The sequence below is a fragment of the Nerophis lumbriciformis genome, linkage group LG14 (assembly GCF_033978685.3).
Source record: "Nerophis lumbriciformis linkage group LG14, RoL_Nlum_v2.1, whole genome shotgun sequence".
Classification (NCBI taxonomy): Eukaryota; Metazoa; Chordata; class Actinopteri; order Syngnathiformes; family Syngnathidae; genus Nerophis; species Nerophis lumbriciformis.
In genome coordinates, this window is record NC_084561.2 from 9,751,846 (window position 1) to 9,778,018 (window position 26,173).

At 39.7% G+C, this 26,173-nt stretch overlaps 3 protein-coding genes across 7 annotated transcripts in view; 2 read left to right on the forward strand and 1 right to left on the reverse strand.

The window, feature by feature from the left end:
* Nucleotides 1-12,084, reverse strand: part of pomgnt1 (protein O-linked mannose N-acetylglucosaminyltransferase 1 (beta 1,2-)) — a 38,585-nt gene extending 26,501 nt beyond the window's left edge. The window contains exons 1-6 of the mRNA XM_061976422.2: nucleotides 11,626-12,084; nucleotides 8,758-8,860; nucleotides 7,046-7,161; nucleotides 6,884-6,949; nucleotides 4,718-4,831; nucleotides 475-592 (exon numbers count right to left, since the gene is read on the reverse strand). Coding sequence (XP_061832406.1) covers nucleotides 475-592; nucleotides 4,718-4,831; nucleotides 6,884-6,949; nucleotides 7,046-7,161; nucleotides 8,758-8,860; nucleotides 11,626-11,745 — 637 coding nt within the window. The 5' untranslated portion in view covers nucleotides 11,746-12,084. The remainder of the gene's footprint in view (nucleotides 1-474; nucleotides 593-4,717; nucleotides 4,832-6,883; nucleotides 6,950-7,045; nucleotides 7,162-8,757; nucleotides 8,861-11,625) is intronic.
* A 2,472-nt stretch (nucleotides 12,085-14,556) lies between these two features.
* On the forward strand, nucleotides 14,557-17,840 carry LOC133616814 (interferon-induced protein with tetratricopeptide repeats 1-like). Its single transcript, XM_061976421.2, has 2 exons — nucleotides 14,557-14,657; nucleotides 16,448-17,840. Exons 1-2 carry the CDS (start codon nucleotides 14,614-14,616, stop codon nucleotides 17,757-17,759), a joined length of 1,356 nt encoding a protein of 451 aa, XP_061832405.1. The 5' UTR covers nucleotides 14,557-14,613; the 3' UTR covers nucleotides 17,760-17,840.
* Nucleotides 17,841-21,642: 3,802 nt separating this feature from the next.
* The window catches only part of nek1 (NIMA-related kinase 1), a 37,511-nt gene continuing 32,980 nt past the window's right edge, over nucleotides 21,643-26,173 (forward strand). For 4 of the 5 annotated variants that reach the window (XM_061976091.1, XM_061976094.1, XM_061976097.1 and 1 more), the window contains exons 1-6: nucleotides 21,643-21,724; nucleotides 24,494-24,641; nucleotides 24,723-24,819; nucleotides 24,934-25,031; nucleotides 25,143-25,226; nucleotides 26,106-26,173. In XM_061976091.1, the coding sequence (XP_061832075.1) occupies nucleotides 24,525-24,641; nucleotides 24,723-24,819; nucleotides 24,934-25,031; nucleotides 25,143-25,226; nucleotides 26,106-26,173 (464 nt within the window). In that variant the 5' untranslated portion in view covers nucleotides 21,643-21,724; nucleotides 24,494-24,524. Of the gene's footprint in view, nucleotides 21,725-21,829; nucleotides 21,881-24,493; nucleotides 24,642-24,722; nucleotides 24,820-24,933; nucleotides 25,032-25,142; nucleotides 25,227-26,105 lie in introns of those variants that run through there. The other variant, XM_061976092.2, reaches the window with a different exon arrangement.

Sequence of the window (26,173 nt, forward strand, 5' to 3'; positions counted from 1 at the left end):
AGGATTATCTCAGGAAGAGCATGTCCCAAATTCCAAGCTGCTGTTTTGAGGCATGTTAAAAAAAATAATGCACTTTGTGACTTCAATAATAAATATGGCAGTGCCATGTTGGCACTTTTTTCCATAACTGGAGTTGAAGTTGTTCTCTTATTTTGGAAAACCTTGTTTTTGATTGATTGATTGAAACTTGTATTTGTAGATTGCACAGTACAATTGACCACTAAATGGTAACACCCGAATAAGTTTTTCAACTTGTTTAAGTTGGGGTCCACGTTAATCAATTCATGGTAAAGTTACATTGTTTAATGCATCCAGCGGGGCATCACAACAAAATTAGGCATGATAATGTGTTAATTCCACAACTGTATATATCGGTATCGGTTGTTATCGGAATCGGTAATTAAGAGTTGGACAATATCGGAATATCGGCAAAAAAGCCATTATCGGACATCTCTAGTTGGGAGAGCAGATTACCTCCTTTCTTCACCACCAGAGTCCACATGTCCCTCCAGCTGAGGTTGAGAGACACCTGACTGCCCAGACCTTTCAGCAGGTTTTTAGCAGCATCCTTCAGGTGGAACGTACCCTCGTCCTACATGGGAAAAAACATAACGATAAATAAAAAAAGTAGCATGAAACCTGTATATTGTTAGCTCGTTTAGCTAAGATACCATTAGCAATGGCTGTCTATGATGTTGCAGTGCAGTTAGACACCAAATCATTTGTTGACAGTGCTGGATTGCACTGCATTTGTTTACAATTCCAAGGGAAATTGAACGCCTCTGTTCCAAAACATTATGAATTCATGTACAGTTACACCCTTAGTAGCCAGGCTTATTTAGAGACACGGTCCGCCAGCAAACTCATCTTTCATTACTAACAGCATCACTTTCCATCTATTAGTGACTCAATAGTGATTCAACTTTCCTAACACAGAGAAGCTTTCAATCTCCCGTTATTATATTACAACATAATATATAAAATATCCTGGGCATCAACCAAGAGAGAAAACCTTAACTACTCATTCTGCACTTGTACCACTTTAGCGTTGGGATTTTTCTGTCTGGCTCTCAACAAGGGCGGACACGTCCCTTCTCTCTCCTGCTTTTGATTCTTTGTATTGTCTTGTCTTAACTTTCTTGGAGCTTCTTTTTGCGCTGCTCTCCAAAATCTAAACAATGGAATTAATCAACTGGCCTCTCAACAAAATGGACAAGATATTCTCGACAAGAGGTTCGGGGGAACGTGCCTGTCCTAACGGAATGTTTGTTGCTGGACACATGATGGACTCCTGGGAGAAGTGGAGTGTCATGTGTCTGGCAATTCTTTCAGTCGCGGACGTTGAAGACATGTACCTATTCGGAGTCATGATACCAGCACATCTGCTGATTGGAGTAAACTAAGGCTGAAACGACGCGTCGACATAGTAGACGTCATCGATTACGTAAATACGTCGACACGTCGCATATGGCGTCACATTAGTGCCAAAAATCCGAGCGCATAAAAACTGTTATCGCGCGCTGATTCTCCCATTTGCGCGCGAGTGGTGCCTTTTTGCGCGCGCGGTGCCTTTCTGCGCGCGCGCGACGCCTTTCTGCGCGCTCTCTGTGTACTCCTGGCATCTCTCCTCGTGCTGTCATGTTTCTTTTTGGCACTTTGGGGGCGGGTATGCTTAGACGGCCCCTCCTTTCTGATTGGCTCTGAGCATTTTTCATATGACCAATGATTCTCCAGCGTAGCAACGTTGTAGCCATCTTACCTCGGACAGCGAGCCTCAATCATGACATTGATGTCAATGGTACATGTACTAATTAAATTACCATAACTTGCTCGATTTTCGACCAATTTACAAACAGTTTGCCTTGTTACAAATCTTATTACATGTACATATGACATAGGATGCTGTACCTGTTGAAATTACCTCTTTCGCTTTAAAAAAAAAAAGACTTAATTGTGCAACATAGTTGTGTAGGGTCAGTGTTAGTCAGTTCTCTGATTATTTTAAACTGTTTCAGAATACATTATTAAAAGCTATTTTTAACATTCTAAAAACAAAATTCAAAGATGATTTCATTAATTTTATGGCTGAATCAAAAGAAATTCCATAAATTAGAAAACAAATGTTCAAGAAGAAGTGAAATTATAAAATAATGTTATGGTTGGATGTTATTGCTGGTGGACCAGTTCTGGCTGAAAGATGTGATTATGGTGTTTGTTGTCTTATTATTTATTTGGGTCACATTTTGTATTACCCTGTATTGTGTTTATGTGGTATGAAATAACCTTCATCAGCGCGCGACATTTTTTTATCCACTTCTTCCTCCGTAAATCTTGATACATATTGACGATGACCCGCCCTGCTATACTTCTGATTGGCTCTGAGCATTTTTCAGCATTTTTCGCCTGACCAATCAGAAAGAAGAGGCCGTCTAAGCATACCCGCTCCCAAAGTGCCAAAAAGAAACATGACAGCGCGAGGAGAGATGCCAGGAGTACACAGAGAGCGCGCAGAAAGGCGTCCCGTGCGCGCGAAAAAAGGCACCACGCGCGCGCAAAAGGGTGTCGCGCGCGCACGAAGTGGAGAATCAGCGCGTGATAACTGTTTTTATGCGCTCGGATTTTTGGCACTAATGTGACGCCATAGTCGCATACCGTATTTCCTTGAATAGCCGCCGGGGCGCTAATTAATTTAAAACCTCTTCTCACTCCTGCGCTTACCAAAAGGCTTGGGGTAAATTTAGGCCTGCGCTTATAAATTTGAGTGATGTAAGGATACCATCATGAAAAGCATATTTAATAAAAAAAATGTTATTATGGTCTTACCTTTACTTATGAGTCCATGCGCAGCTGCTTCTGATCAAAAGCATCAATAACTTGTTTATAGAAGTCTTCCTTATCTTTCTTCAGTTTTAAAAGTCTCTCTGTCTCGATGGAGATATTCCTTTAAGTATTACCTCCTGCTTCGATTGAAAGTCCAGTTTAGAAAACTGTTTTATTTTAGACATGTAATCCTCCATGTTAAAAGTGCAAGCAAACGATCGCTGCTCACTCTTGTGGCTTGTTGTCTTCTTCTGCAGTACCGGTAGTCGCAAGAAGGATCACTAGCGCCCTCTACCACCAGGAGGCGGGAGTCATTTAATGACTCATATTTGACACACGCAGCTACGGTATATTAATAAAACATAGCTGCTTACTGTTCTTTTTAGCATATTCAATAGCTTGGACCTTAAATCCTACTGAATAACTCTTAATCTTCTTCCCTTTATGCGATTTCAAATTATTGAAATCAGCCTCCTCCATTTTGAAAATGATGACAGGTGAAGTGTCACTCATGACGTGACGAATTTGACCCGGCGGAAGTTCTAGACATATGCTAATTGTTTTGCGAAACGAGTTTGACCAGGCGAAAGTTCCAGACATGCGCTAATAAAATTAATATTTTGCGAAACGAGTTTGATCCGGCGTTAATCCCGGCGGTAAGGCCAAGCATGCGCTAATTATTTTGCGAAACGAGTTTGACCCGGCAGTAATTCGAGGCATGCGAATACTATACACCCGGCGCCAATTCAAGGAAATACACACTTTTTTGTATTGGATGTTTATCTTTATTTTTACACATTTTAAAGCAAAATAAGCAATACTTTTACTTTTGAAATGCTTATACTATTGCAGAATATTAAGATTTGCACTGTATGTTTATTTTATATTTGCACATTAAAAAGCAAATAAGCTACTTTTAATTTGGTTAAATGTTAAAAGTTTTAAATGTTTACATTGTTACAGAATATTTTGTCATGTTGTCAATGTTGACTGAGTGGCCATACTTTTTTTTTGTAAATAAAAGCCATGCCTTTTGAAAAAACTGGCCTACATTTATTTTTTCATCTTCATTTTAAAGAAAAAAAATTATCGGTAAAAGGAAAAATAATCTATAGATTAATCAAAAAAAATAATCTATAGATTAACCGACTAATCGAAAAAATAATCTATGGATTAATCGATAGAAAAATAATCGTTAGCTGCAGCCTTAGAGTAAACGTTGCCCTGGTGTATTGACAAGTTCGGAAGGTGCTGGCAGTCATTCAAGGTACCCGAAATCTGCCACAAATTATTAAAGGATGGGCAGCGCTGTGGGCACTCAGACATTTGTGGTTTCTGAACTAAATTGCAAACTGGATAACATCTTGGAGAAGCTGTCTGCACTGCAAATTGAAATTACGATATATTTGAGGGCCAGTAATGGACAATTAAAGTGAAATGTTTAAAATTGTTTACGCTCAGAGGACAGTCGGTCGAAAGACGAGCGACTCTTCTGGCATACGTACACGCATCCAAGGGAAAATACATGCCAAACACACATGCCACGCCTTGACCCCCACGAAATGATGAATAATGGAGCAGCGCAAGTCTCAAGTTTTGTGTGTTGTATGTTCATATGTGCTGTGCCCGAGATTTTTTTCTGGTCTCAAACTGAACCCTTCTTCCCCAGGAGCTTAGTTAGGGATTTACTTTTTTCACTCCACCCCCACGTTTACCTTTTTTCCAACATTTTTACATGGCGCCGCCCTTTTGGCGACCCATCAGTCTTCCCAGTCTGTCTACCCTGTCTACTGTATGTCTGTTCTTGGACGGGGGTTGTACTAAAAACAAATGACAATAAGTTTCAATCCTTTCAATTTGGCTTCCACTCCCAATTAGTTAATGAGAGCAAACTGACCTTGATAGTAAAGATGAGAACTCGACCTCGGGTCACCATGTTGAGGAAGAGGATCATGGCTTCATCCTCGTGAGGAGAGTAGGTGTCAAATATCCTCTTGGCCATCACATGACCCTAAAACAGGGAAATGTGTTTGTTCACTTGCTCTGGATAGCTCTGTGCATCTCCATCAATCAATCAGTTGTCAGTATTAGCCGAAAACTACAAGACTTTCAGCAAAGTTGTGGACTGTACAATGCATCAACACCATAAACCTGTTAAACCATGGCGAAATATAGTTACATTACGATACAAATGGACTGATTTTGAAAATTGTGATCATACAATGGTACCAATGAATATTGACATAAGCTCAGCTATATTTTGCTCTGCATCCATAGTAAAAAAAGATTTAAAGATTGTTAAAGGCCTACTGAAATGCGATTTTCTTATTTAAACGGGGATAGCAGGTCCATTCTATGTGTCATACTTGATCATTTCGCGATATTGCCATATTTTTGTTGAAAGGATTTAGTAGAGAACATCGACGATAAAATTCACAACTTTTGGTCGCTGATAAAAAAAGCCCTGCCTGTACCGGAAGTAGCAGACGAGTAGCGTGACGTCACAGGTTGTGGCACTCCTCACATCCGCACATTGTTTACAATCGTGGACACCAGCAGCGAGAGCGATTCGGACCGAGAAAGTGACGATTTCCCCATTAATTTGAGCGAGGATGAAAGATTCGTGGATGAGGAAAGTGAGAGTGAAGGACTAGAGGGCAGTGGGAGCGATTCAGATAGGGAAGATGCTGTGAGAGGCGGGTGGGACCTGATATTCAGCTGGGAATGACTAAAACAGTAAATAAACACAAGACATATATATACTCTATTAGCCACAACACAACCAGGCTTATATTTAATATGCCACAAATTAATCCCGCATAACAAACACCTCCCCCCTCCCGTCCATATAACCCGCCAATACAACTCAAACACCTGCACAACACACTCAATCCCACAGCCCAAAGTACCGTTCACCTCCCCAAAGTTCATACAGCACATATATTTCCCCAAAGTCATGTACGTGAGACTTTTTGAGACTTGGATTAGTAGGTTGCACAGTGAAGTACATATTCCGTACAATTGACCACTAAATGGTAACACCCGAATAAGTTTTTCAACTTGTTTAAGTCGGGATACAGATACAGATATATACTATCATATATACTATCATCATAATACAGTCATCACACAAGATAATCATCAGGGTGTATACATTGAATTATTTACGTGACATGCACATAGCGGCACGCACGTACGGGCAAGCGATCAAATGTTTGGAAGCGTACTCACGGTACCGTGTCTGCGTATCCAACTCAAAGTCCTCCTGGTAAGAGTCTCTGTTGTCCCAGTTCTCCACAGGCCAATGGTAAAGATTGACTGTCATCTTTCGGGAATGTAAACAATGAAACACCGGCCGTGTTTGTGTTGCTGAAGTCGGCCGCAATACACCGCTTCCCACCTACAGCTTTCTTCTTTGCTGTCTCCATTGTTCATTGAACAAATTGCAAAAGATTCACCAACACAGATGTCCAGAATACTGTGGAATTTTGCGATGAAAACGGACGACTTAATAGCTGGTCACCATGCTGTCCCAAAATGTCCTCTACAATCCGTGACGTCATGCGCTGACGTCATCATACCGAGACGTTTTCAGCAGGATATGTCGCGCGAAATTTAAAATTGCACTTTAGTAAACTAACCCGATGTTGCAATGTTAAGATTTCATCATTGATATATAAACTATCAGACTGCGTGGTCGGTAGTAGTGGGTTTCAGTAGGCCTTTAAGTACATTGTACAATAAGCAGCAATAATTGACAATTAGAGCAAAACGATGTCAGAAAAAATATATGGTAATACCACTTAAAAAATTTAATTACACAGATGGTTTTTAAATGTATGTATAACATGTTTTAGCCTTTTTAAAGAAAACATATAGGTTTTAACAGATTGTGCTTATCAAGAAGATGTCATATTTACCACCCCCCAATCGCCATAGGTGTGTGCAATCAGGGGGAAATCTTGTTAATTCACATTATCACATTTACAGAACCCTGGGTAAACTCTGCACCTTTTAAGTGAATAGGAAAAAGAAACAATGTCAGCATAAAGAAGATACTTACTGTAGCCTGGTTGAGGACAATTACATGAATGCCTCTGCCTTGCTCGCGCATATCATCCTCCAACACCTGCAGAAAAGCAGCCAAACTCAAAAGAAGCCGCTTTTTATTCATTCTACATACTGTATAGTAAATGTTTTGATCACTCTGTGTGTTTAAACTCACCGTGGTTCCATCCACTGCCACGTACACTTTGGAGCGACTGGAGTACGCTTCAATGTCTAGAACCTTGCGTCCATTCGCCGGTCTGCGAGGAGTCGCCACGTTTGGCAACACATCCTCTACAAGCAGCATTACACAAAGCGTACATTGGGTCTTTAATCACAAGTTGTAAACATACAGTCAAGATCAAAAGTTGACATACACTTGTAAAAAACATAATGTCATGGCTGTCTTGAGTTTCCAATAATTTCTACAACTCTTTATTTTTTTGTGATCGAGTGATTGGAGCACATACTTGTTTGCCACAAAAAACATTCATGGAGTTTGGTTCTTTTATGAATTTATTATGGGTCCACTGAAAATGTGAGCAAATGTGCTGGGTCAAAAGTATACATACAGCAATGTTAATATTTGCTTACATGTCCCTTGGCAAGTTTCACTGCAATAAGGCGCTTTTGGTAGCCATCCACGAGCTTCTGCTTGAATTTTTGACCACTCCTCTGGACAAAATTGGTGCAGTTCAGCTTAATTTGCTGGTTTTCTGACATTGACTTGTTTCTTCAGCATTGTCCACACGTTTAAGTCAGGACTTTGGGAAGGCCATTCTAAAACCTTAATTCTAGCCTGATTTAGCCATTCCTTTACCACTTTTGACATGTGTTTGGGGTCATTGTCCTGTTGCAACACCCAACTGCGCCCAAGACCCAACCTTCAGGCTGATGATTTTAGGTTGTCCTGAAGGATTTGGAGGTAATCCTCCTTTTTCATTGTCCCATTTACTCTCTGTAAAGCACCAGCAAAACAGGCCCAGAGCATAATACTACCACCACCATGCTTGACGGTAGGGATGGTGTTCCTGGGATTAAAGGCCTCACCTTTTTCTCCTCCAAATATATTGCTGGGTATTGTGGCCAAACAGCTAAATTTTTGTTTCATTTGACCACAAAACTTTCCTCCAGAAGGTCTTATCTTTGTCCATGTGATTCCAGATGAAACAATAATTGAGCTGTTTGGCCACAATACCCAGCGATATGTTTGGAGGAGAAAAGGTGAGGCCTTTAATCCCAGGAACACCAGGCCTACCGTCAAGCATGGTGGTAGTAGTATCATGCTCTGGGCCTGTTTTGCAGACAATGGAACTGGTGCTTTACAGAGAGTAAATGGGACACTGAAAAAGAGGATTACCTCTAAATTCTTCAGGACAACCTAAAATCATCAGCCCGGAGGTTGGGTCTTGGGCGCAGTTGGGTGTTCCAACAGGACAATGACCCCAAACACACGTCAAAAGTGGTATAGGAATGACTAAATCAGGCTAGAATTAAGGTTTTAGAATGGCCTTCCCAAAGTCCTGACTTAAACGTGTGGACAATGCTGAAAAAACAAGTCCATGTCAGAAAACCAACAAATTTAGCTGAACTGCACCAATTTTGTGAAGAGGAGTGGTCAAAAATTCAACCAGACGCTTGCCAGAAGCTTGCGGATGGCTGCCAAAAGCGCCTTATTGCAGTGAAACTTGCCAAGGGACATGCAACCAAATAAAACATTGCTGTATGTATACTTTTGACCCAGCAGATTTGGTCACGTTTTCAGTAGACCCATAATAAATTCATAAAAGAACCAAACTCCATGAATGTTTTTTGTGACCAACAAGTATGTGCTTGTTATATGTAACCTTTTGACCACGAGTGTAAGTGTACTGGATGACCGCTTCATACCATATTCTTGAGCTGCAACATCTTCACTAACTACTCTTCTGGTGTCCAGGATGAGTTTAATGTTGACTAAGACAGTTACCAGGAGAAACAGCACAGCTCCAGCCTGTGGAAGGAAACAACTACATGTTGTATTCATAAATATGGTACATTCAAATGTGATTCCAATAATTGTATTTATTTTTTTAATTTTTGTCCTGTCCAGCTTCTCAGGCAAATCATATTGTTGATGTAGATGCTCATATCGGCTGTTCAGATTTACTTTACAAAAGAGAAGTGTGGGATACTTCTCTTGTTGCCTTATTTGTATTTGACTTTATTAAATGTATTTATATTATCATTTGGTGCAGCCGGGCCGTAGCAGGAGGGGATAGAAAGAGAAAAAAAGGAAGACAGAGGGGGAAATTGTGGGGACAAAAGGGGGATAAGACAGAGAGACAAAAACAACAGCAAACACAACAATAACAACAATAGAGCAACAACAGCAAATGCGATGTATACAAATATGATGGTAAAAGTGAATGTGATTCCAATTAAGACAGAATTAACCATTACCCGGGTTGATAAAACATACCCAGTAGGAGGACTAGATCAGTGTTTTTCAACCAGTGTGCCGCGGCACACTAGTGTGCCGTGAGCTACAGTCTGGTGTGCCGTGGGAGATTATCTAATTTCACCTATTTGGGTCAAAAATATTCTTTGCAAACCTTTAATTATAATCCGCAAATAATGTGCCGTTGTTGAGTGTCTGTACTGTCTGGAGATCGGACAACAAGAAAACCAACACGGTGCATAAACTCACAACAAATTACACACCTGCAAATCAGTCAGCTGTTGCCGTATCCGTAATACGCCGATAGGGAGAAGTTTGTATTTACACCAGGGGTGCTCATTAAGTTGATCGCGAGCTACCGGTCGATCGTGGCGGGTGTGTCAGTCGATCACCAGCCAGGCATTAAAAAAATAGTCCTAAAAATGAGCGATCATAAATCTTCACTATGACGTCACTTTCGTCACTTGATTGACATTCACGGCACCCGAGGGTCTTCTGAGATGACGCTGGCTGCTGCCAGCTCATTAAAATTACCGACTGGAAGGCGAGAAACACTTTATTTCAACAGACTCTGGCGCCGTACCTGTGTCAAAACTCCAAAGACCGACTGCACAGTTGCGCTAACAAAACAAGAGTCTCAGAAAGCTGGCGTGCACAAGCTAGCAAGCTACGGACTGGAGTTTGCCAACAATGTATTTCTTGTAAAGTGTATACAAAGGAGTACGGAAGCTGGATAAATAAGATGCCAAAAACCAACCACTTTCATGTGGTATTGGACAGAAAGGAGGACTTTTTTTCTCCTCCATTCGAAAATGCGGACGTTATCAGCACCACTGTCTGATTCCAATCAATGCAAGTCATCAGAATCAGGTAATACACCAACTTATATTCTTGTCTTCATGAAAGAAAGGAATCTATATGCGTTAAACATGCTTGTATTATCATTAAACACCTTTAACTTATTAACAATATTAACTATATGTGTTAAACATGCTTGTATTATCATTAAACATCTTTAACTTGTTAACAATATTAACTATATGTGTTAAACATGCTTGTATTATCATTAAACACCTTTAACTTATTAACAATATTAACTATATGTGTTAAACATGCTTGTATTATGCCCTGCGATGAGGTGGCGACTTGTCCAGGGTGTACCCCGCCTTCCGCCCGATTGTAGCTGAGATAGGCTCCAGCGCCTCCCGCGACCCCAAAGGGAATAAGCGGTAGAAAATGGATGGATGGATGCTTGTATTATCATTAAACACCTTTAACTTGTTAACAATATTAACTATATGTGTTAAACATGCTTGTATTATCTTTAAACACCTTTAACTTGTTAACAATATTAATTATATGTGTTAAACATGCTTGTATTATCTTTAAACACCTTTAACTTATTACCAATATTAACTATAAGTGTTAAACATGCTTGTATTATCTTTAAACAGCTTTAACTTGTTAACAATATTAACTATGTGTTAAACATTCTTGTATTATCATTAAACACCTTTAATTTATTAACAATATTAACTATATGTGTTAATCATGCTTGCATTCTCATTAAACACCTTTAACTTATTAACAATATTAACTATATGTGTTAAACATGCTTGTATTATCTTTAAACACCTTTAACTTGTTAACAATATTAACTATATGTGTTAAACATGCTTGTATTTTCATTAAACACCTTGAATTTATTAACAATATTAACTATATGTGTTAAACATGCTTGTATTATCATTAAACACCTTTAACTTGTTAACAAAAAAATATATGTTTCATAAATAAGTAAATATAAATGATATATATGAATGAGGTAGAACCCACGACTTGATCAATTGAAAAGTAGCTCGCCTGCAGAAAAAGTGTGAGCACCCCTGATTTACACGATGAGTCGGGTGTGTTTTGACCTCCGCCGAACCCCTGAGGCCGACTAGGGTTCGATCGAACCCAGGTTAAGAACCACTGGGTTAGATCTACTATGTACTGGACTTTCACAATATTATGTCAGACCCACTCGACGTCCATTGCATCCGATCTCCCCTAGAGGGAGGGGGGGGTCCTCTCCAAGGTTTCTCATAGTCATTCACATCGATGTCCCACTGGGATTGTGAGTTTTTCCCTGCCCTTATGTGGGATCTGAACCGAGGATGTCGTTGTGGCTTGTGCAGCCCTTTGAGACACTTGTGATTTAGGGCTATATAAATAAACATTGAAGGTTGAAAAACACTGGACTAGATGGTTTTATCACAACAGGAAGCATGCATATTTAAAGCAATTCTGCGTATCCAGAGGCAACCTTATCTCACCTGGCAACAGCGGCGAATCGTCCTCCTATTGGTCAGTTTGTATTTCCAGGTGAGGTAAAGGCTTCTTTGCTGGCGGGGAATGAAAGGCTTAGCGCGGGGGTTTGGAGTCCAAGTTTCCATCCCGCTGCAAAAGTCAGACCTTCCGTCTGTCCTCCTCCTCCTCCTCGTCCCGCACAATCACCAACACTAAATCACATCTTCTTCTTCTGCCAGGCAACAAAACACCGAGGACGCTTCTTCCTCGATGAGCGGCACACTAAAGTTTCGCCAACTCCTTCCCACAAAACCTACATTAGTAACACCATGTACGTCTCAACCCGAAAACGACACAAACCTTAACTTGACCGCTGTGGCCGTGGTCAGTAGAATTAGCCAATAAAGTGAAAACCGGGCATTATTTGCAACAAAATGTTACATGCGACGTCCTCCCGTCGCAGGTTGGATGACGTCACAAGCTTCTTCTCCTGTTTAGTGGCGCAACGCAACATGTTGTAGGTTTATACTGCCTCCTATTGGCCGTTAATATATGTAAATACAGCACTACAAAATAAGTGTCCACAGCATAATACAAAACCCAAAACCAGCGAAGTTGGCACGTTTTGTAAATCGTAAATAAAAACAGAATACAATCATTTGCAAATCCTTTTAAACTTATATTCAATTGAATATACTTGCCAACCTTGAGACCTCCGATTTCGGGAGGTGAGGGGGCGGGGCGTGGTTGGGGGCGTGGTTAAGAGGGGAGGAGTATATTTACAGCTAGAATTCACCAAGTCCGTCCATCCATCCATTTCCTACCGCTTATTCCCTTTGGGGTCGCGGGGGCGCTGGAGCCTATCTCAGCTACAATCGGGCGGAAGGCGGTGTACACCCTGGACAAGTCGCCACCTCATCGCAGGGCCAACACAGATAGACAGACAACATTCACACTCACATCCACACACTAGGGCCAATTTAGTGTTGCCAATCAACTTATCCCCAGGTGCATGTCTTTGGAAGTGGGAGGAAGCCGGAGTACCCGGAGGGAACCCACGCAGTCACGGGGAGAACATGCAAACTCCACACAGAAAGATCCCGAGCCCGGGATTGAACCCAAGACTACTCAGGACCTTCGTATTGTGAGGCAGATGCACTAACCCCTCTTCCACCATGAAGCCCCATTCACCAAGTCAAGTATTTCATATATATATATATATATATATATAAGAAATACTAAGTCAAGTATTTCATATATATATATATATATATATATATATATATATATATATATATATATATATATATATATATATATATATATACAAGAAATACATGACTTTCAGTGAATTCTAGCTATAAATATACATTTCTTTTATTATATATATATATATATATATATATATATATATATATATATATATATATATATATATATATATATATATATATATATATATATATATATATATATATGTATATATATATATATATATATATATATATATATATATATATATATATGTATATATATATATATATATATATATATATATATATATATATATATATATATATATATATATATATATATATATATATATATAATAAATACTTGAATTTCAGTGTTCATTTATTTACACATATACACACACATAACACTCATCTACTCATTGTTGAGTTTCTAACCAAGCTGAACACCCTCTCTGATGATGCATTGCTGTGTGGCACGCACAAAAGTGCTTTCATCAAATGCACTAGATGGCAGTATTGTCCTGTTTAAGAGTGTCACAACATTGCTGTTTACGGCAGACGAACTGCTTTACGGTAGACGAAAACGTGACTGCTGTTGTTGTGTGTTGTTGCCGCGCTGGGAGGACGTTAATGAAACCGCCTAACAATAAACCCACATAAGAAAGCAAGAACTCGCCCTCCATCATTCTACAGTTATAACGTGATTGGGCAGGTACGCTGTTTATATTGTGGGAAAGCGGACTCAGGTCCGCATGGACCTGAGTCCGCCTGAATTTCGGTAGATTTTCGGGAGAAAATGTGTCTCGGGAGGTTTTCGGGAGAGGCGCTGAATTTCGGGAGTCTCCCGGAAAATCCGGGAGGGTTGGCAAGTATGCCCCCACCACATCCCACCTCCCCGGATTGTAAATAATCAAATGTAAATAATCAAATGTAGATACTTGTTCTTATGCTTTCTGATCTCTTTCTCTCTCTATGTCCACTACTTGCTGTACATATCCTACCAAGTCAGACCTACACTGTTTCAATGTCCATTTCTCTGATGATGCAATTGTTGATGACTGATGTGCTGAAATCAACCAAACCTACCCCCCCGCCTCCTCCACATTCCACACCCCGGATTGTAAATAATGTAAATAATTCAATGTATATACTCTGATGATTAACTTGTGTGGTGACTGTATTATGCTGATAGTATATATTTGCACCATGAATCGATTTAAGTGGACCCCGACTTAAACAAGTTGAAAAACTTATTGGGGTGTTACCATTTAGTGGTCAATTGTACGGAATATGTACTGTACTGTGCAATCTACTAATAAAAGTCTCAATCAATCAATCAATCAAATGCTGTTTTTTGAACTATGCGTCTATAACGGTCCGGATGGTTCTTTTCCTCTTTGGTCCGGAGGACACGGCGTCCACAGTTTCCAAAAACTATTTGAAATGTGGAAATGCGAAAGAGGAGGAACTAACTTGAGTGATTGCAAGTCACCATTAAAAAGGAGAGAAGAAGAAAAAGAAGAAGGTAAATATTGTATTCTTCATTCCAGGTCAGTGCACAAGGACATTAATGGATTTATTTATTTGGCGTGTTATTTCTTGATGGATGACGATGACAGCATGTTTTTGAGTTGATGACATAGAATAACAATACGTGGCTGCATACGTCGCCACGCTGCTCAATAAGTCCACAGAGTCCAGGAACAATCTTCATGTTTAATATTTTACAGCGCCGTAAAAGTTCATCTACCACACCTCATGCAGCAGGTTGCAAATATTTCTACACACAGCAACATAATGAGGTGAGTGTATTTTTGCTGATGTATTTTACATTGTATTTAGATGTGTAACCTTTACCAGGGATCTACTACAACTATCATAAACATACATATATAGGTGTATATATATATATATATATATATATATATATATTTATTTTTAAGTTTGCAAGTGTTCAAATTTTTGCAAGAACAGGATGTAAGACTTATATTGAAAGGACGAAAAAGTGATTCCATCTGAATTTTAACATTAGCAAGCAAGGTATTAAATTGAAACAGCACTGCTTCCTGTTTTTCAAAATAAAATACGGCTCTTTGCCACTGGCTTTTTTGCCACCGAATATAAACATATCAACAATGAAACAATACAAACAACTCAACAACAAAAATCCATATATTTGAGAAAGTGAATGCTGAAATTGTTGATTGCATAGTAATCCGATACTGATACTACCCTGGAATTATTTCTACTGTCAATATTTGGATAGATGTTGTTTTATTTTTTTGGACAAATTTCAAGACATTTGCTGGACCTTGGTGGGATCTAATAGATCATCTATAGGTTCGAATTTTTGGGTCACCCTGAATAAGTTAACTACTTTATAATTAAACTAAGATACAAATATGAAAAAATAAACAGAGAGAGAGAGAGACAAAAGTGTAAAAATAAGTTGACCACAGTGTAATGAAAGTAAAATTAGGTCAAATGAAAATATTGAAAACATTTAAAAATAAATAATATATATATTTTTGTATATATATATATATATATATATATATATATATATATATATATATATATATATATATATATATATATATATATATGTTTGTGTGGGAAAAAAATCACAAGACTACTTCATCTCTACAGGTCTGTTTCATGAGGGGTTCCCTCAATCATCAGGAGATTTTTTGATTGAGGGAACCCCTCATGAAACAGACCTGTAGAGATGAAGTAGTCTTGTGATTTTTTCCCACACATACATATATATTGCGCTCTACCACGGTATCGAGCACTATTTTTTGGATAATCTTATTAAGACATATATATATATATATATATATATATATAGAGAGAGAGAGAGAGAGAGAGAGAGAGAGAGAGAGAGAGAGAGAGAGAGGGAGGAGTGCAAAAATAATTTAACCACTGTGTAATGAAACAAAAAATTAGGTAAAATAAAAATATAAAAATTTTTATAAATCTGAAAATATATATATATATATATATATATATATACCGGTATATATATATATATATATATATATATATATATATATATATATATATATATATAGAGAGAGAGAGAGAGAGAGAGAGAGAGAGAGTGCTCCTTTCTGGGCGAGAGGGGCAGTTTTCGCGCTACATAAGCTGACTCTTTTTGTTTGGATTTAGACCTCTTCTTGCTGATGCTATTGTCGCGTTGTAAGGGCTGGTCTCCTAAAGCTTTAGTAAAACTTGGCCAAGTACTATTCTGTCTCGATGGTCCTTCTTTCTCAACATATATGTCATCCAAAAGAACTTGGGATTGACCTGTGTGTTTTATTCATGGTTTGTGATACTCAGTTTCAGGTCAGCGTCAGCTCTTCAACATTCCAACACTGTCAACATGTAAACGATTCCAACCGTCATTCTACCTCCAATCAGCATTTCAGTTCAGCTTCAGCATCTGGGCATTCACACGCAATTCCTACCGGAATTGCAAATTCTAGTTATTGTTACTATCACTATTCCTTATTGCCCCCAAAAATGTCTTATTTTCTGTCCATTTCTTAAAACTTTGTCTTCTTATCCTTTCCAATATTGACATTTTCAGCGTCGCTGGGACACAAACCACACCGGAAGCCCGCCTGGAGGCCCTGCAGTGTCACTTCACGTGGAAGCTGCACGCCAGCAGATCCAGACTGTTCTTGCTCAAGGACAAAGTGGAAGACATCGGCACCGTGGAGGGATACAACTGGCTGGGTCACATGTACAACTTGCAGGGTTTCGTGCACCACCAGCTGGGCCTCACGCCGGAGGCCTTGCGTTACTTCAGCAGGGCTGCAGAGGCTCTGCGTCAGATGAGGAACACCGTCTCAGAAGAAGGTCCCTGGCTTGTCATAAACTACGGGAACCTGGCTTGGCTGCACCACCTCATGGGAGAACAGGCGCAAAGTCAAACGTATCTGTCCAAGGTCCACACCCTTCTGATTGACCACCCTTCTCCGTGCCTTGAGGAACTCCATCCAGAAATCTGTGCCGAAAAGGCCTGGACTTTGATGACGTTTGGAAAAGACAAGACCCCTCTGGCAGTGGAATATTTCCAGAGAGCCATCAGGATGCAGCCAGACGTGGTGGAGTGGCACTCCAGCCACGTCGTAGCTTTAGCCAGGACTTCCAAACGCTACAACGCGCAACTCCAAGCTGACATTTTGGAGAAAATGGACATTGCCGCCAAACATGACCCGGACAACTTATATCTGGCGACGCTTCACCTCGCAGCCCGTGCTGCCAAAGGCCGAAGAATCGAAAGCGAGGCGTGCCGGCTGGCGAAGAAGGTTTTGAGAAAGCCTGCCAGCAGCTACAGCGGCATCAAACCCTTACTTAAACTCTACAGAGTCCATCTGTCAATGCAGGAAGCTCTCGACCTGGCGGAGGAAGCAGTTGAAAGACATCCGGGCCATCGTTACCTGAAGAGGTGTGCCGCAATCTGCTACAAAAAGAGAATACTTTTCTACAAGGACACTCCGCCGGAGCAAAACATGACGGACAGAGCCATCAGCCTGCACGAGGAAGTCATTTCCCTCTACCCTCAATCGTCACTGAGAAGGAAAATAACGCTAGCTAACATTTGCGCCAAGTCCGCGCACGGCCGAGCGAAAGCCGACCAGATATTTGAGGACCTGCTGGAGGAGAGTCAGGAAGCTGCAGACAGACAGATGCTGTACAGCTCCTACGCTAAATATTTACACCTGACAAAGAGGCAGAGCTACAAGTCCATAGAATATTACATGAGGGCGGCCGCTATTCAGCATCCGTCGGTGTATCGGGCAAAAAGCATTCAGATTCTGGAGAAAATTAAGGCCAGGAATAGAAACAGAATGTGTGGAGAAATCGACGAGCTTCTGGCCAACCTACGAGACTGAAAACTTCGGCTTCGGGATTAGGAGTTTAAGATCTTTGCTCACATACAGCATGTTTTTTAAACATGATTCATCATTTCATGTTATATAATAATGTTGCAACTGTTCTGCAATGTAATAAAAAAGGTCAGTATATATTACAGTAAAAATGGCACCTCAGTCGACAGTATTTTATTGTAAAATTAACAATGGTAGGGTTTTTCCATTTACCGTAATACACCGTAAAACTAGCTGTGGAGGTTTCATTCCTCCGGGTTCCTCGGACCACCAATCACCGACATGACAGCTCCTTTTCAGGGTTTTAGACACTGTTTTATTTATCAATAATGTCTCTTTGTTGTGCTTTTCAGCAAGTCTTTCTCTGTTTGTCTCTCTCTCTCGCTCCAGCTCCACCACCTCTCTCCTCCCCGGCTGCTGCCTTTTAACAGAGCGACAGGTGATTAGATAAGCAGGCCCAGGTGGGCCATCTACGCACCTGTCGCTGATCTCGCAGCCGGTCCTGGCACACCCCGCTTCGCTGCAGGTCCGCAGGCCACGCTCCCCTCCACACCAACGATTGAAGATTTTACGTTTAAAAAAAACAAAAACCAGGTTTTTACAGTAATGCACCATAAAAACAACGATCAAAGATTTGATGCACAGTAAAAACAACATCTGTAGATTTTCCATTAAAAACAGTAACGGCTTAGTTGCCAGAATTGTACTGTAAAAATATCGTAGATTTTACGGAAAATAAAAAAAACCCTGGTATTTACAGGAATAAACAGAAGAAACAACAAATGTAGATTTCACATTAAAAACTGGCGGCTTAAAAGTTCTTTCCATTTATATCAATGCGCTGTAAAAACAATGGCAGTAGATTTAACAGTAAAAAAATCTCAGTCCCCAGAATTTTATCCTAAAAATAACAGTTGTACAGTTTTTCCATTAACCGTAATGCACCATAAAAACAGCAATTGTAAATTTTACGTAAAAAAAACTACTACTGGTTGTGGAAGTCACTTCCTAGCAGCTCCACTGTAGACACAGCACAAGAGCCAAGCGTGCAGGTTTAGCAAGGTTTTAATGTTTTTGACAAGATCTTTTCAAAATGTTTTTCAGCATGTCGTGACGTTGCCGTCACTCCCAATCCTCTCCCTTGCTCTGCTCCCGGCCGCTTACTGTTAAAGACAACAGATGATTAGATTAACACGTACCACCTGTGAAATCTAATCACCTGCCAGCTGTGTCTCGCCATCAGCACATGCCCCGCCCCTGCCCGCTGGTGCTCGTCCTCAGTACCATGGATAGCGGCGGTGACTTTTGCTCCTGCCGGCGTGCTGATTGCACTTTCCCTCCACAGTGGTATTTACAGAAATGCACCATGAAAACAAAAATCATAGATTTTACGGTAATAGAACTGGCCGGTTAGTCATCAGAATTTACAGTAAAAATAACAGTGTTAAGGTTTTTCTATTCTCAGTCACTGTAAAAACTACGACTGTAGATTTTACGACAAAAAAACTGGCAGCTCAGTCGCCAGAATTTTAAAGTTCTTTCCATTTCCAGTAATGCACTGTGAAAACGACAGCAGTAGATTTTACAGTAAAAAAAATGACATCTCAGTCGCCAGAATTTTATAATAAAAATAACAATTGTACCGTTTTTCCATTTACAGTAATGCTGTGCACCGTAAAAACAACTATCGTAGATTTTACGTTAAAAAAAAAAAACCTGTTATTTAAAGAAATGCACCGTAAAAACAACCATAGTAGATTTTCGTATAAAAATTGCATCGTATTGCACAATTGTATTGTAAAAATAACAGTGTTACTGTTTTTTTTTATTCAAAGTCACTGTAAAAACTACGGCAAAGAAAACTGGAAGCTTAATCGCTAGAATTTAATTGTAAAAATAAAAGCTTTTTCCATTTACAGTAATGCACTGTAATAACAACAGCAGTAAATTTTACGGTAAAAAATCGTACATCTCAGTTGGAAGAATGTTTACGTTGTAAAGTTGTACAGTTTTTCCCATTTACTATAATGCACCGTAAAACAAAGATCATAGATTTTACACAAAAAAACAAACAAACTGGTATTTACAGTAATGCACTGTAAAAACAACGATCGTAGATTTTACGTAAAAAAAAACCAAACACTGGTATTTACAGTAATGCACCATAAAAACAAAAATCATAGATTTTACAGTAATAAAACTGGCAGGTAAGTCATCAGAATTTCACCATAAAAATAACAGCGTAAACGTTTTTCCCCTTTACAGTAATGGACTGTGAAAACTACGGGCAAAGATTTTACGGTAAACAAAAAAAACTGTGTGGTCGTCGCTAGAATTTTACTGTTAAAATAACAGTGGCATCGTTTTCCCATCTACAGTAAAGCACTGTAAAAATATGCCATAAAAATAATGCTATAAAAAATGTAATAGAAAAAAACAAACTGGAAGCTCATTTGCCAGATTTTAAAAAACAAAACAACAGTGGTACAATTTTTTGATTTACAGTACATTCAATGTAAAAACCAGCATACATTTTACAGTAACATTCTGATGACTGAGCAAGCGTTTTTTTTACAGTAACATTTACATTGTGTATTCTGCTAGTGTAAATACTGTGACTTTGAGTGTATTCCTTTTTCTCGTTACCTGTACTAATATTTTTATTTTTATTTCAGAAGTTTCAGACTTGTTCACGAGTGAGGGAAGAGTGGATCGTGAGATCGACAGGCGGATCGGTGCGGCGTCTTCAGTAATGCGGACGCTGTATCGATCCGTTGTGGTGAAGAAGGAGCTGAGCCGGAAGGCAAAGCTCTCAATTTACCGGTCGATCTACGTTCCCATCCTCACCTATGGTCATGAGCTTTGGGTTATGACCGAAAGGACAAGATCACGGGTACAAGCGGCCGAAATGAGTTTCCTCCGCCGGGTGGCGGGGCTCTCCCTTAGAGATAGGGTGAGAAGCTCTGCCATCCGGGGGGAGCTCAAAGTAAAGCCGCTGCTCCTCCACATTGAGAGGAGCCAGATGAGGTGGTTCGGGCATCTGGTCAGGATGCCAGCCGAGCGCCTCCCTAAGGAGGTGTTTAGGGCATGTCCGACCGGTAGGAGGCCACGAGGAAGACCCAGGACACGTTGGGAAGACTATGTCTCCCGGCTGGCCTGGGAACGCCTCGGGATCCCCCGGGAGGAGCTGGATGAAGTGGCTGGGGAGAGGGAAGTCTGGGCTTCCCTGCTTAGGCTGCTGCCCCCGCGACCCGACCTCGGATAAGCGGAAGAAGATGGATGGATGGATGGAAGTTTCAGACTTTTGTAAACTTTTGATAATGTAGATGTGGAAGACTTTTAGCACTTGCCCATAATGCAATGTAAAACATTTTTTTACTGTCCTCATTGATCCTCTATTTAAAAACTCTGCAAACTCACAAAAAAATATATTTAAAAAGCCTCTAATAGTCCTTAAAAAGGAACATCTTAAAATGTACCACCAAACTTCAATTAATCACATACCATCATCCAGGAATATTATTGTATTACTTGTTCAATATTGTTTTAAATTAAAAACAATTGTCATATGGAATTTTTTTTTTTTTCAAGTAAAGCTATTTGGTTTGAAGTTGTAATAAAACATTGCTTGTAAAATACTTTTATGAATAAAGTTGAAATCCTGGCTCTTTTTTATGTTTCATAATAATGTGATCATTTAGCTCAGTCTTTAGTCGGCTTGGTTGCTATGGACTGGTTGCTGTGTCCACAGAAACCGTCATGATGGGGGCGGGTACCAGTATGCTAATTGGCCATTTTCAAGATGACGAGCAGTTGTATTGACCAATTGAAAAAGGCCAATGTTGACAACAGCCAATCAGAATGAAACGAGTGACAGCCTGGTAGGTTGGTAGAGAAGTCAAGTAGTGCCGCGGTGTTAATTTGGAACGGAAGAGCGGATGTGAGTCAACAGCTCGATAGAACAGCTAATGGTAAGCCAAACATATTACTTTTATAACTCTTGTTTGATAACATAAACATATTTTACTTTCAAAATTGTCGTGGCGCGGCGGTTGTTGCAGTTTGCGTGCAAGGGCAAGGAGTTGAGTATGAGGGCGTCTTTTCCTCCATCCTCGGGAAGCTAACCTGTAAGCTTTACATTAGCTGGAAATGACTTTAACTGTAGTTTAATTTTGCTATAATTAACATTATCAGTTGCTTTGCAGTCACTGAAGTTTAGGTTAAGTTAAGGAGGAACTGCACTTTTTCTTGGAATTTCGCCTGTCATTCACAATCCCTATGTAGGACAAGTACACATGTTTATCTTTTTTTTAATGAATTCTAAATCGTAAATAAACGCTAGCAAAAGTCAGCTGACAATGTAGGTAATAGGAGTCGCTCTATTCTGCCTATTCAGCGCTCTAAACACCATCCATCCATCCACCCGTCCTGTAAGCATATATGTAATATAGTAACATGTACGTAAAATATTCTTATTTTGCCCATTTTAAGCATACGACTATGGCGCATTCATTTCACAGACGCATCACAACGTCCGCTTTTCCCTTCAACAACAGCAACGCTACTGCGCTCGGCATACTTCGTCAAAGACAACAAAGACTACTTTGGGACAAATATAAGGAGAATGAGCAACACGTTTTGGGAGATGTGTGCTAAACAGATGCAGATTTAATGAAACACTATATAAGCATCATGCAGCAGTATTGCAAAGGGCTAAACCAGAAATACACACTACTAGGGCTGCAACTAACAACTAATTCAATAGTCGATTAATCTGTCGATTATTACTTCGATTAATCGATTAAAAATCGGATAAAAGAGACAAACTACATTTCCATCCTTTCCAGTATTTTATCGGGGGAAAAACAGCATACTGCCACCATACTTATTTTGATTATTGTTTCTCAGCTGTTTGTAAATCTTGCAGTTTATAAATAAAGGTTTATATTAAAAAATAAAAAGTAGCCTCTGCGCATGCGCATAGCATAGATCCAACGAATCGATGACTAAATTAATCGCCAACTATTTTTATAATCGATTAGTTGTTGCAGCCCTACACAGTACGAACATAATTAAACAATCACTTACTGTACAATGTCTGCTCTCACTGTCATGCCCACTAAAGGGATGTTTATATATTCCCGTTTAGATGAAGAATTAATCATAATCCTCACAAAGGTTTTAAAAAAAGTTGCTGCAAACGAGCATCTTGGGGCGGTATAGCTCGGTTGGTAGAGCGGCCGTGCCAGCAACTTGAGGGTTTCAGGTTCGATCCCCGCTTCCGCCATCCTACTCACTGCCGTTGTGTCCTTGGGCAAGACACTTTACCCACCTGCTCCCAGTGCCACCCACACTGGTTAAATGTAACTTAGATATTGGGTTTCACTATGTAAAGCGCTTTGAGTCACTAGAGAAAAGCGCTCGGCATTCTTCGTCAAAGACAACAAAGACTACTTTGGGACAAATATAAGGAGAATGAGCAACACGTTTTGGGAGATGTGTGCTAAACAGATGCAGATTTAATGAAACACTATATAAGCATCATGCAGCAGTATTGCAAGGGGCTAAACCAGAAATACACACTACTAGGGCTGCAACTAACAACTAATTTGATAGTCGATTAATCTGTCGATTATTACTTCGATTAATAATCGGATAAAAGAGACAAACTACATTTCCATCCTTTCCAGTATTTTATTGGGGAAAAAACAGCATCCTGGCACCATACTTATTTTGATTATTGTTTCTCAGCTGTTTGTAAATCTTGCAGTTTATAAATAAAGGTTTATATTAAAAAATAAAAAGTAGCCTCTGCGCATGCGCATAGCATAGATCCAACGAATCGATGACTAAATTAATCGCCAACTATTTTTATAATCGATTTAATCGATTAGTTGTTGCAGCCCTACACAGTACGAACATAATTAAACAATCACTTACTGTACAATGTCTGCTCTCACTGTCATGCCCACTAAAGGGATGTTTATATATTCCCGTTTAGATGAAGAATTAATCATAATCCTCACAAAGGTTTTAAAAAAAGTTGCTGCAAACGAGCATCTTGGGGCGGTATAGCTCGGTTGGTAGAGCGGCCGTGCCAGCAACTTGAGGGTTTTAGGTTCGATCCCCGCTTCCGCCATCCTACTCACTGCCGTTGTGTCCTTGGGCAAGACACTTTACCCACCTGCTCCCAGTGCCACCCAAACTGGTTTAAATGTAACTTAGATATTGGGTTTCACTATGTAAAGCGCTTTATAAATATAATTCACTTCACTTCACTCACATCTTTTCGTGTTCACGTTGGATGTCAAAGTTGACCAACTTCTTGATTGATGTATGTCCACATCCTTCTACTATCTTGGTAAGAGGCAAGAATCTAGAATTAACTTTTACCAACTTGTAGTATTTATTGCTATTTTTTTTGTTTTTCATTACGCTTTACTTCTGTTACTGTATATAAAATGTCCCCGTTGTGGGATAAATAAAAGTCTATCCTATCCTATTCTATCCTTATGGGTGGAATAGTGAACTTACATTAGCTACATTGTTAGCCACTTGCTGTATTTTATGACTTAGAATGCATTAAAAAAAGAAAAATCCCAAAAAGTGCAGTTCCCCTTTAAGGTAACTTTTCTAGATATTATCATCAAATGATGACAGCAACCCACTCTGGATCAACCCCTTAAATTAGTTTTATTGGGAAAAATAATAATATATTTTTTTTAAACTTTCATTTACAGAAGAGCATGAGCTGCACCTCATTCCGCTAACATGGACAAGTATGAAAAGGTGAAGAAAATTGGGGAAGGTTCGTTTGGAAAGGCTGCCCTGGTCAAATCCAAAGAGGATGGCCACCAGTATGTCATCAAAGAGATCAGCATATCTGGGGTGAGGCTTCTTCATACATGCTGGATTATTTGTATATTTACATGTCATATCTGTTTGGCACTTTTCATTCATAATAAATAGATGTCAGAAAAAGAGAGGCGAGAATCTCGTAAAGAAGTCGCGGTTCTCGCGAACATGAGTCATCCAAACATTGTCCAGTACAGGGAGTCTTTTGAAGGTATGCTTGATTGGAGATGTTGGCTGCAAATGTGAAAAAATGACACAACACCATTACAAATCGTATCTTTCTCTTTTAAAAAAATATATGTTTCTGCTGCCATATAACTGGTAGAAGGGGGCTGTTTGTATATTGTGATGGACTATTGTGAAGGCGGCGACCTCTTCAAGAAGATCAACTCTCAGAGAGGAACGCTTTTCTCCGAAGAGCAAGTAAGCTACTACATTTTTAATGCGACCTGCCACGGATGGAACAGAGCGTGAAACATGTGACCACACCCTTTTGCGTTTGAGCGTTTCACCTCAAACATGTCTCCCTTCTAGATCCTTGATTGGTTTGTGCAGATCTGCTTGGCAATAAAACACATCCATGACAGAAAAATCCTTCACAGGGACATCAAATCACAGGTGCTCCCTCATGCTATGTTTGTTGTTCTGCATTGCTTCTATAAATAATAATTAGAGATGTCCGATAATATCGGGCTGCCGATATTATCGGCCGATAAATGCTTTAAAATGTAATATGGGAAATTATCGGTATCGGTTTCAAAAAGTAACATTTATGACTTTTTAAAACGCCGCTGTACGGAGTGGTACACGGACGTAGGGAGAAGTACAGAGCGCCAATAAACCTTAAAGGTTCTGCCTTTGTGTGCCGGCCCAATCACATAATACCTACGGCCTTTCACACACACGAGTGAATGCAAAACATACTTGGTCAACAGCCATACAGGTCACACTGAGGGTGGCCGTATAAACAACTTTAACACTGTTACAAATATGCGCCACACTGTGAACCCACACCAAACAAGAATGACAAACACATTTCGGGAGAACATCCGCACCGTAACAGAACATAAACACAACAGAACAAATACCCAGAATCCCTTGCAGCACTAACTCTTCCGGGACGCTACAATATACACCCCCCCCCCTCCCCCCAACCCGCCCACCTCAACCTCGTCGAGCATGTCCCAAATTCCAAGCTGCTGTTTTGAGGCATGTTAAAAAAAAAAAAAAAAATGCACTTTGTGACTTCAATAATAAATATGGCAGTGCCATGTTGGCATTTTTTTCCATAATTTGAGTTGATTTATTTTGGAAAACTTTGTTACATTGTTTAATGCATCCAGCGGGGCATCACAACAAAATTAGGCATAATAATGTGTTAATTCCACGACTGTATATATCGGTATCGGTTGATATCAGTAATTAAGAGTTGGAAAATATCGGATATTGGCAAAAAAGCCATTATCGGACATCTCTAATAATAATGCTATCTTTCAGAACATATTTTTGACAAAAGATGGGACCGTGCAACTAGGGGACTTTGGGATCGCAAGGGTTCTGAACAG

What these genes read in the sequence shown, in the direction of transcription:
- LOC133616814 (XM_061976421.2), top strand. Translation starts at nt 14,614, where the DNA reads ATGCAGCAGGTTGCAAATATTTCTACACACAGCAACATAATGAG. An exon ending in ACACACAGCAACATAATGAG is followed by an intron (nt 14,658 to 16,447) that starts GTGAGTGTATTT and finishes TGACATTTTCAG; the next exon opens with CGTCGCTGGGACACAAACCA.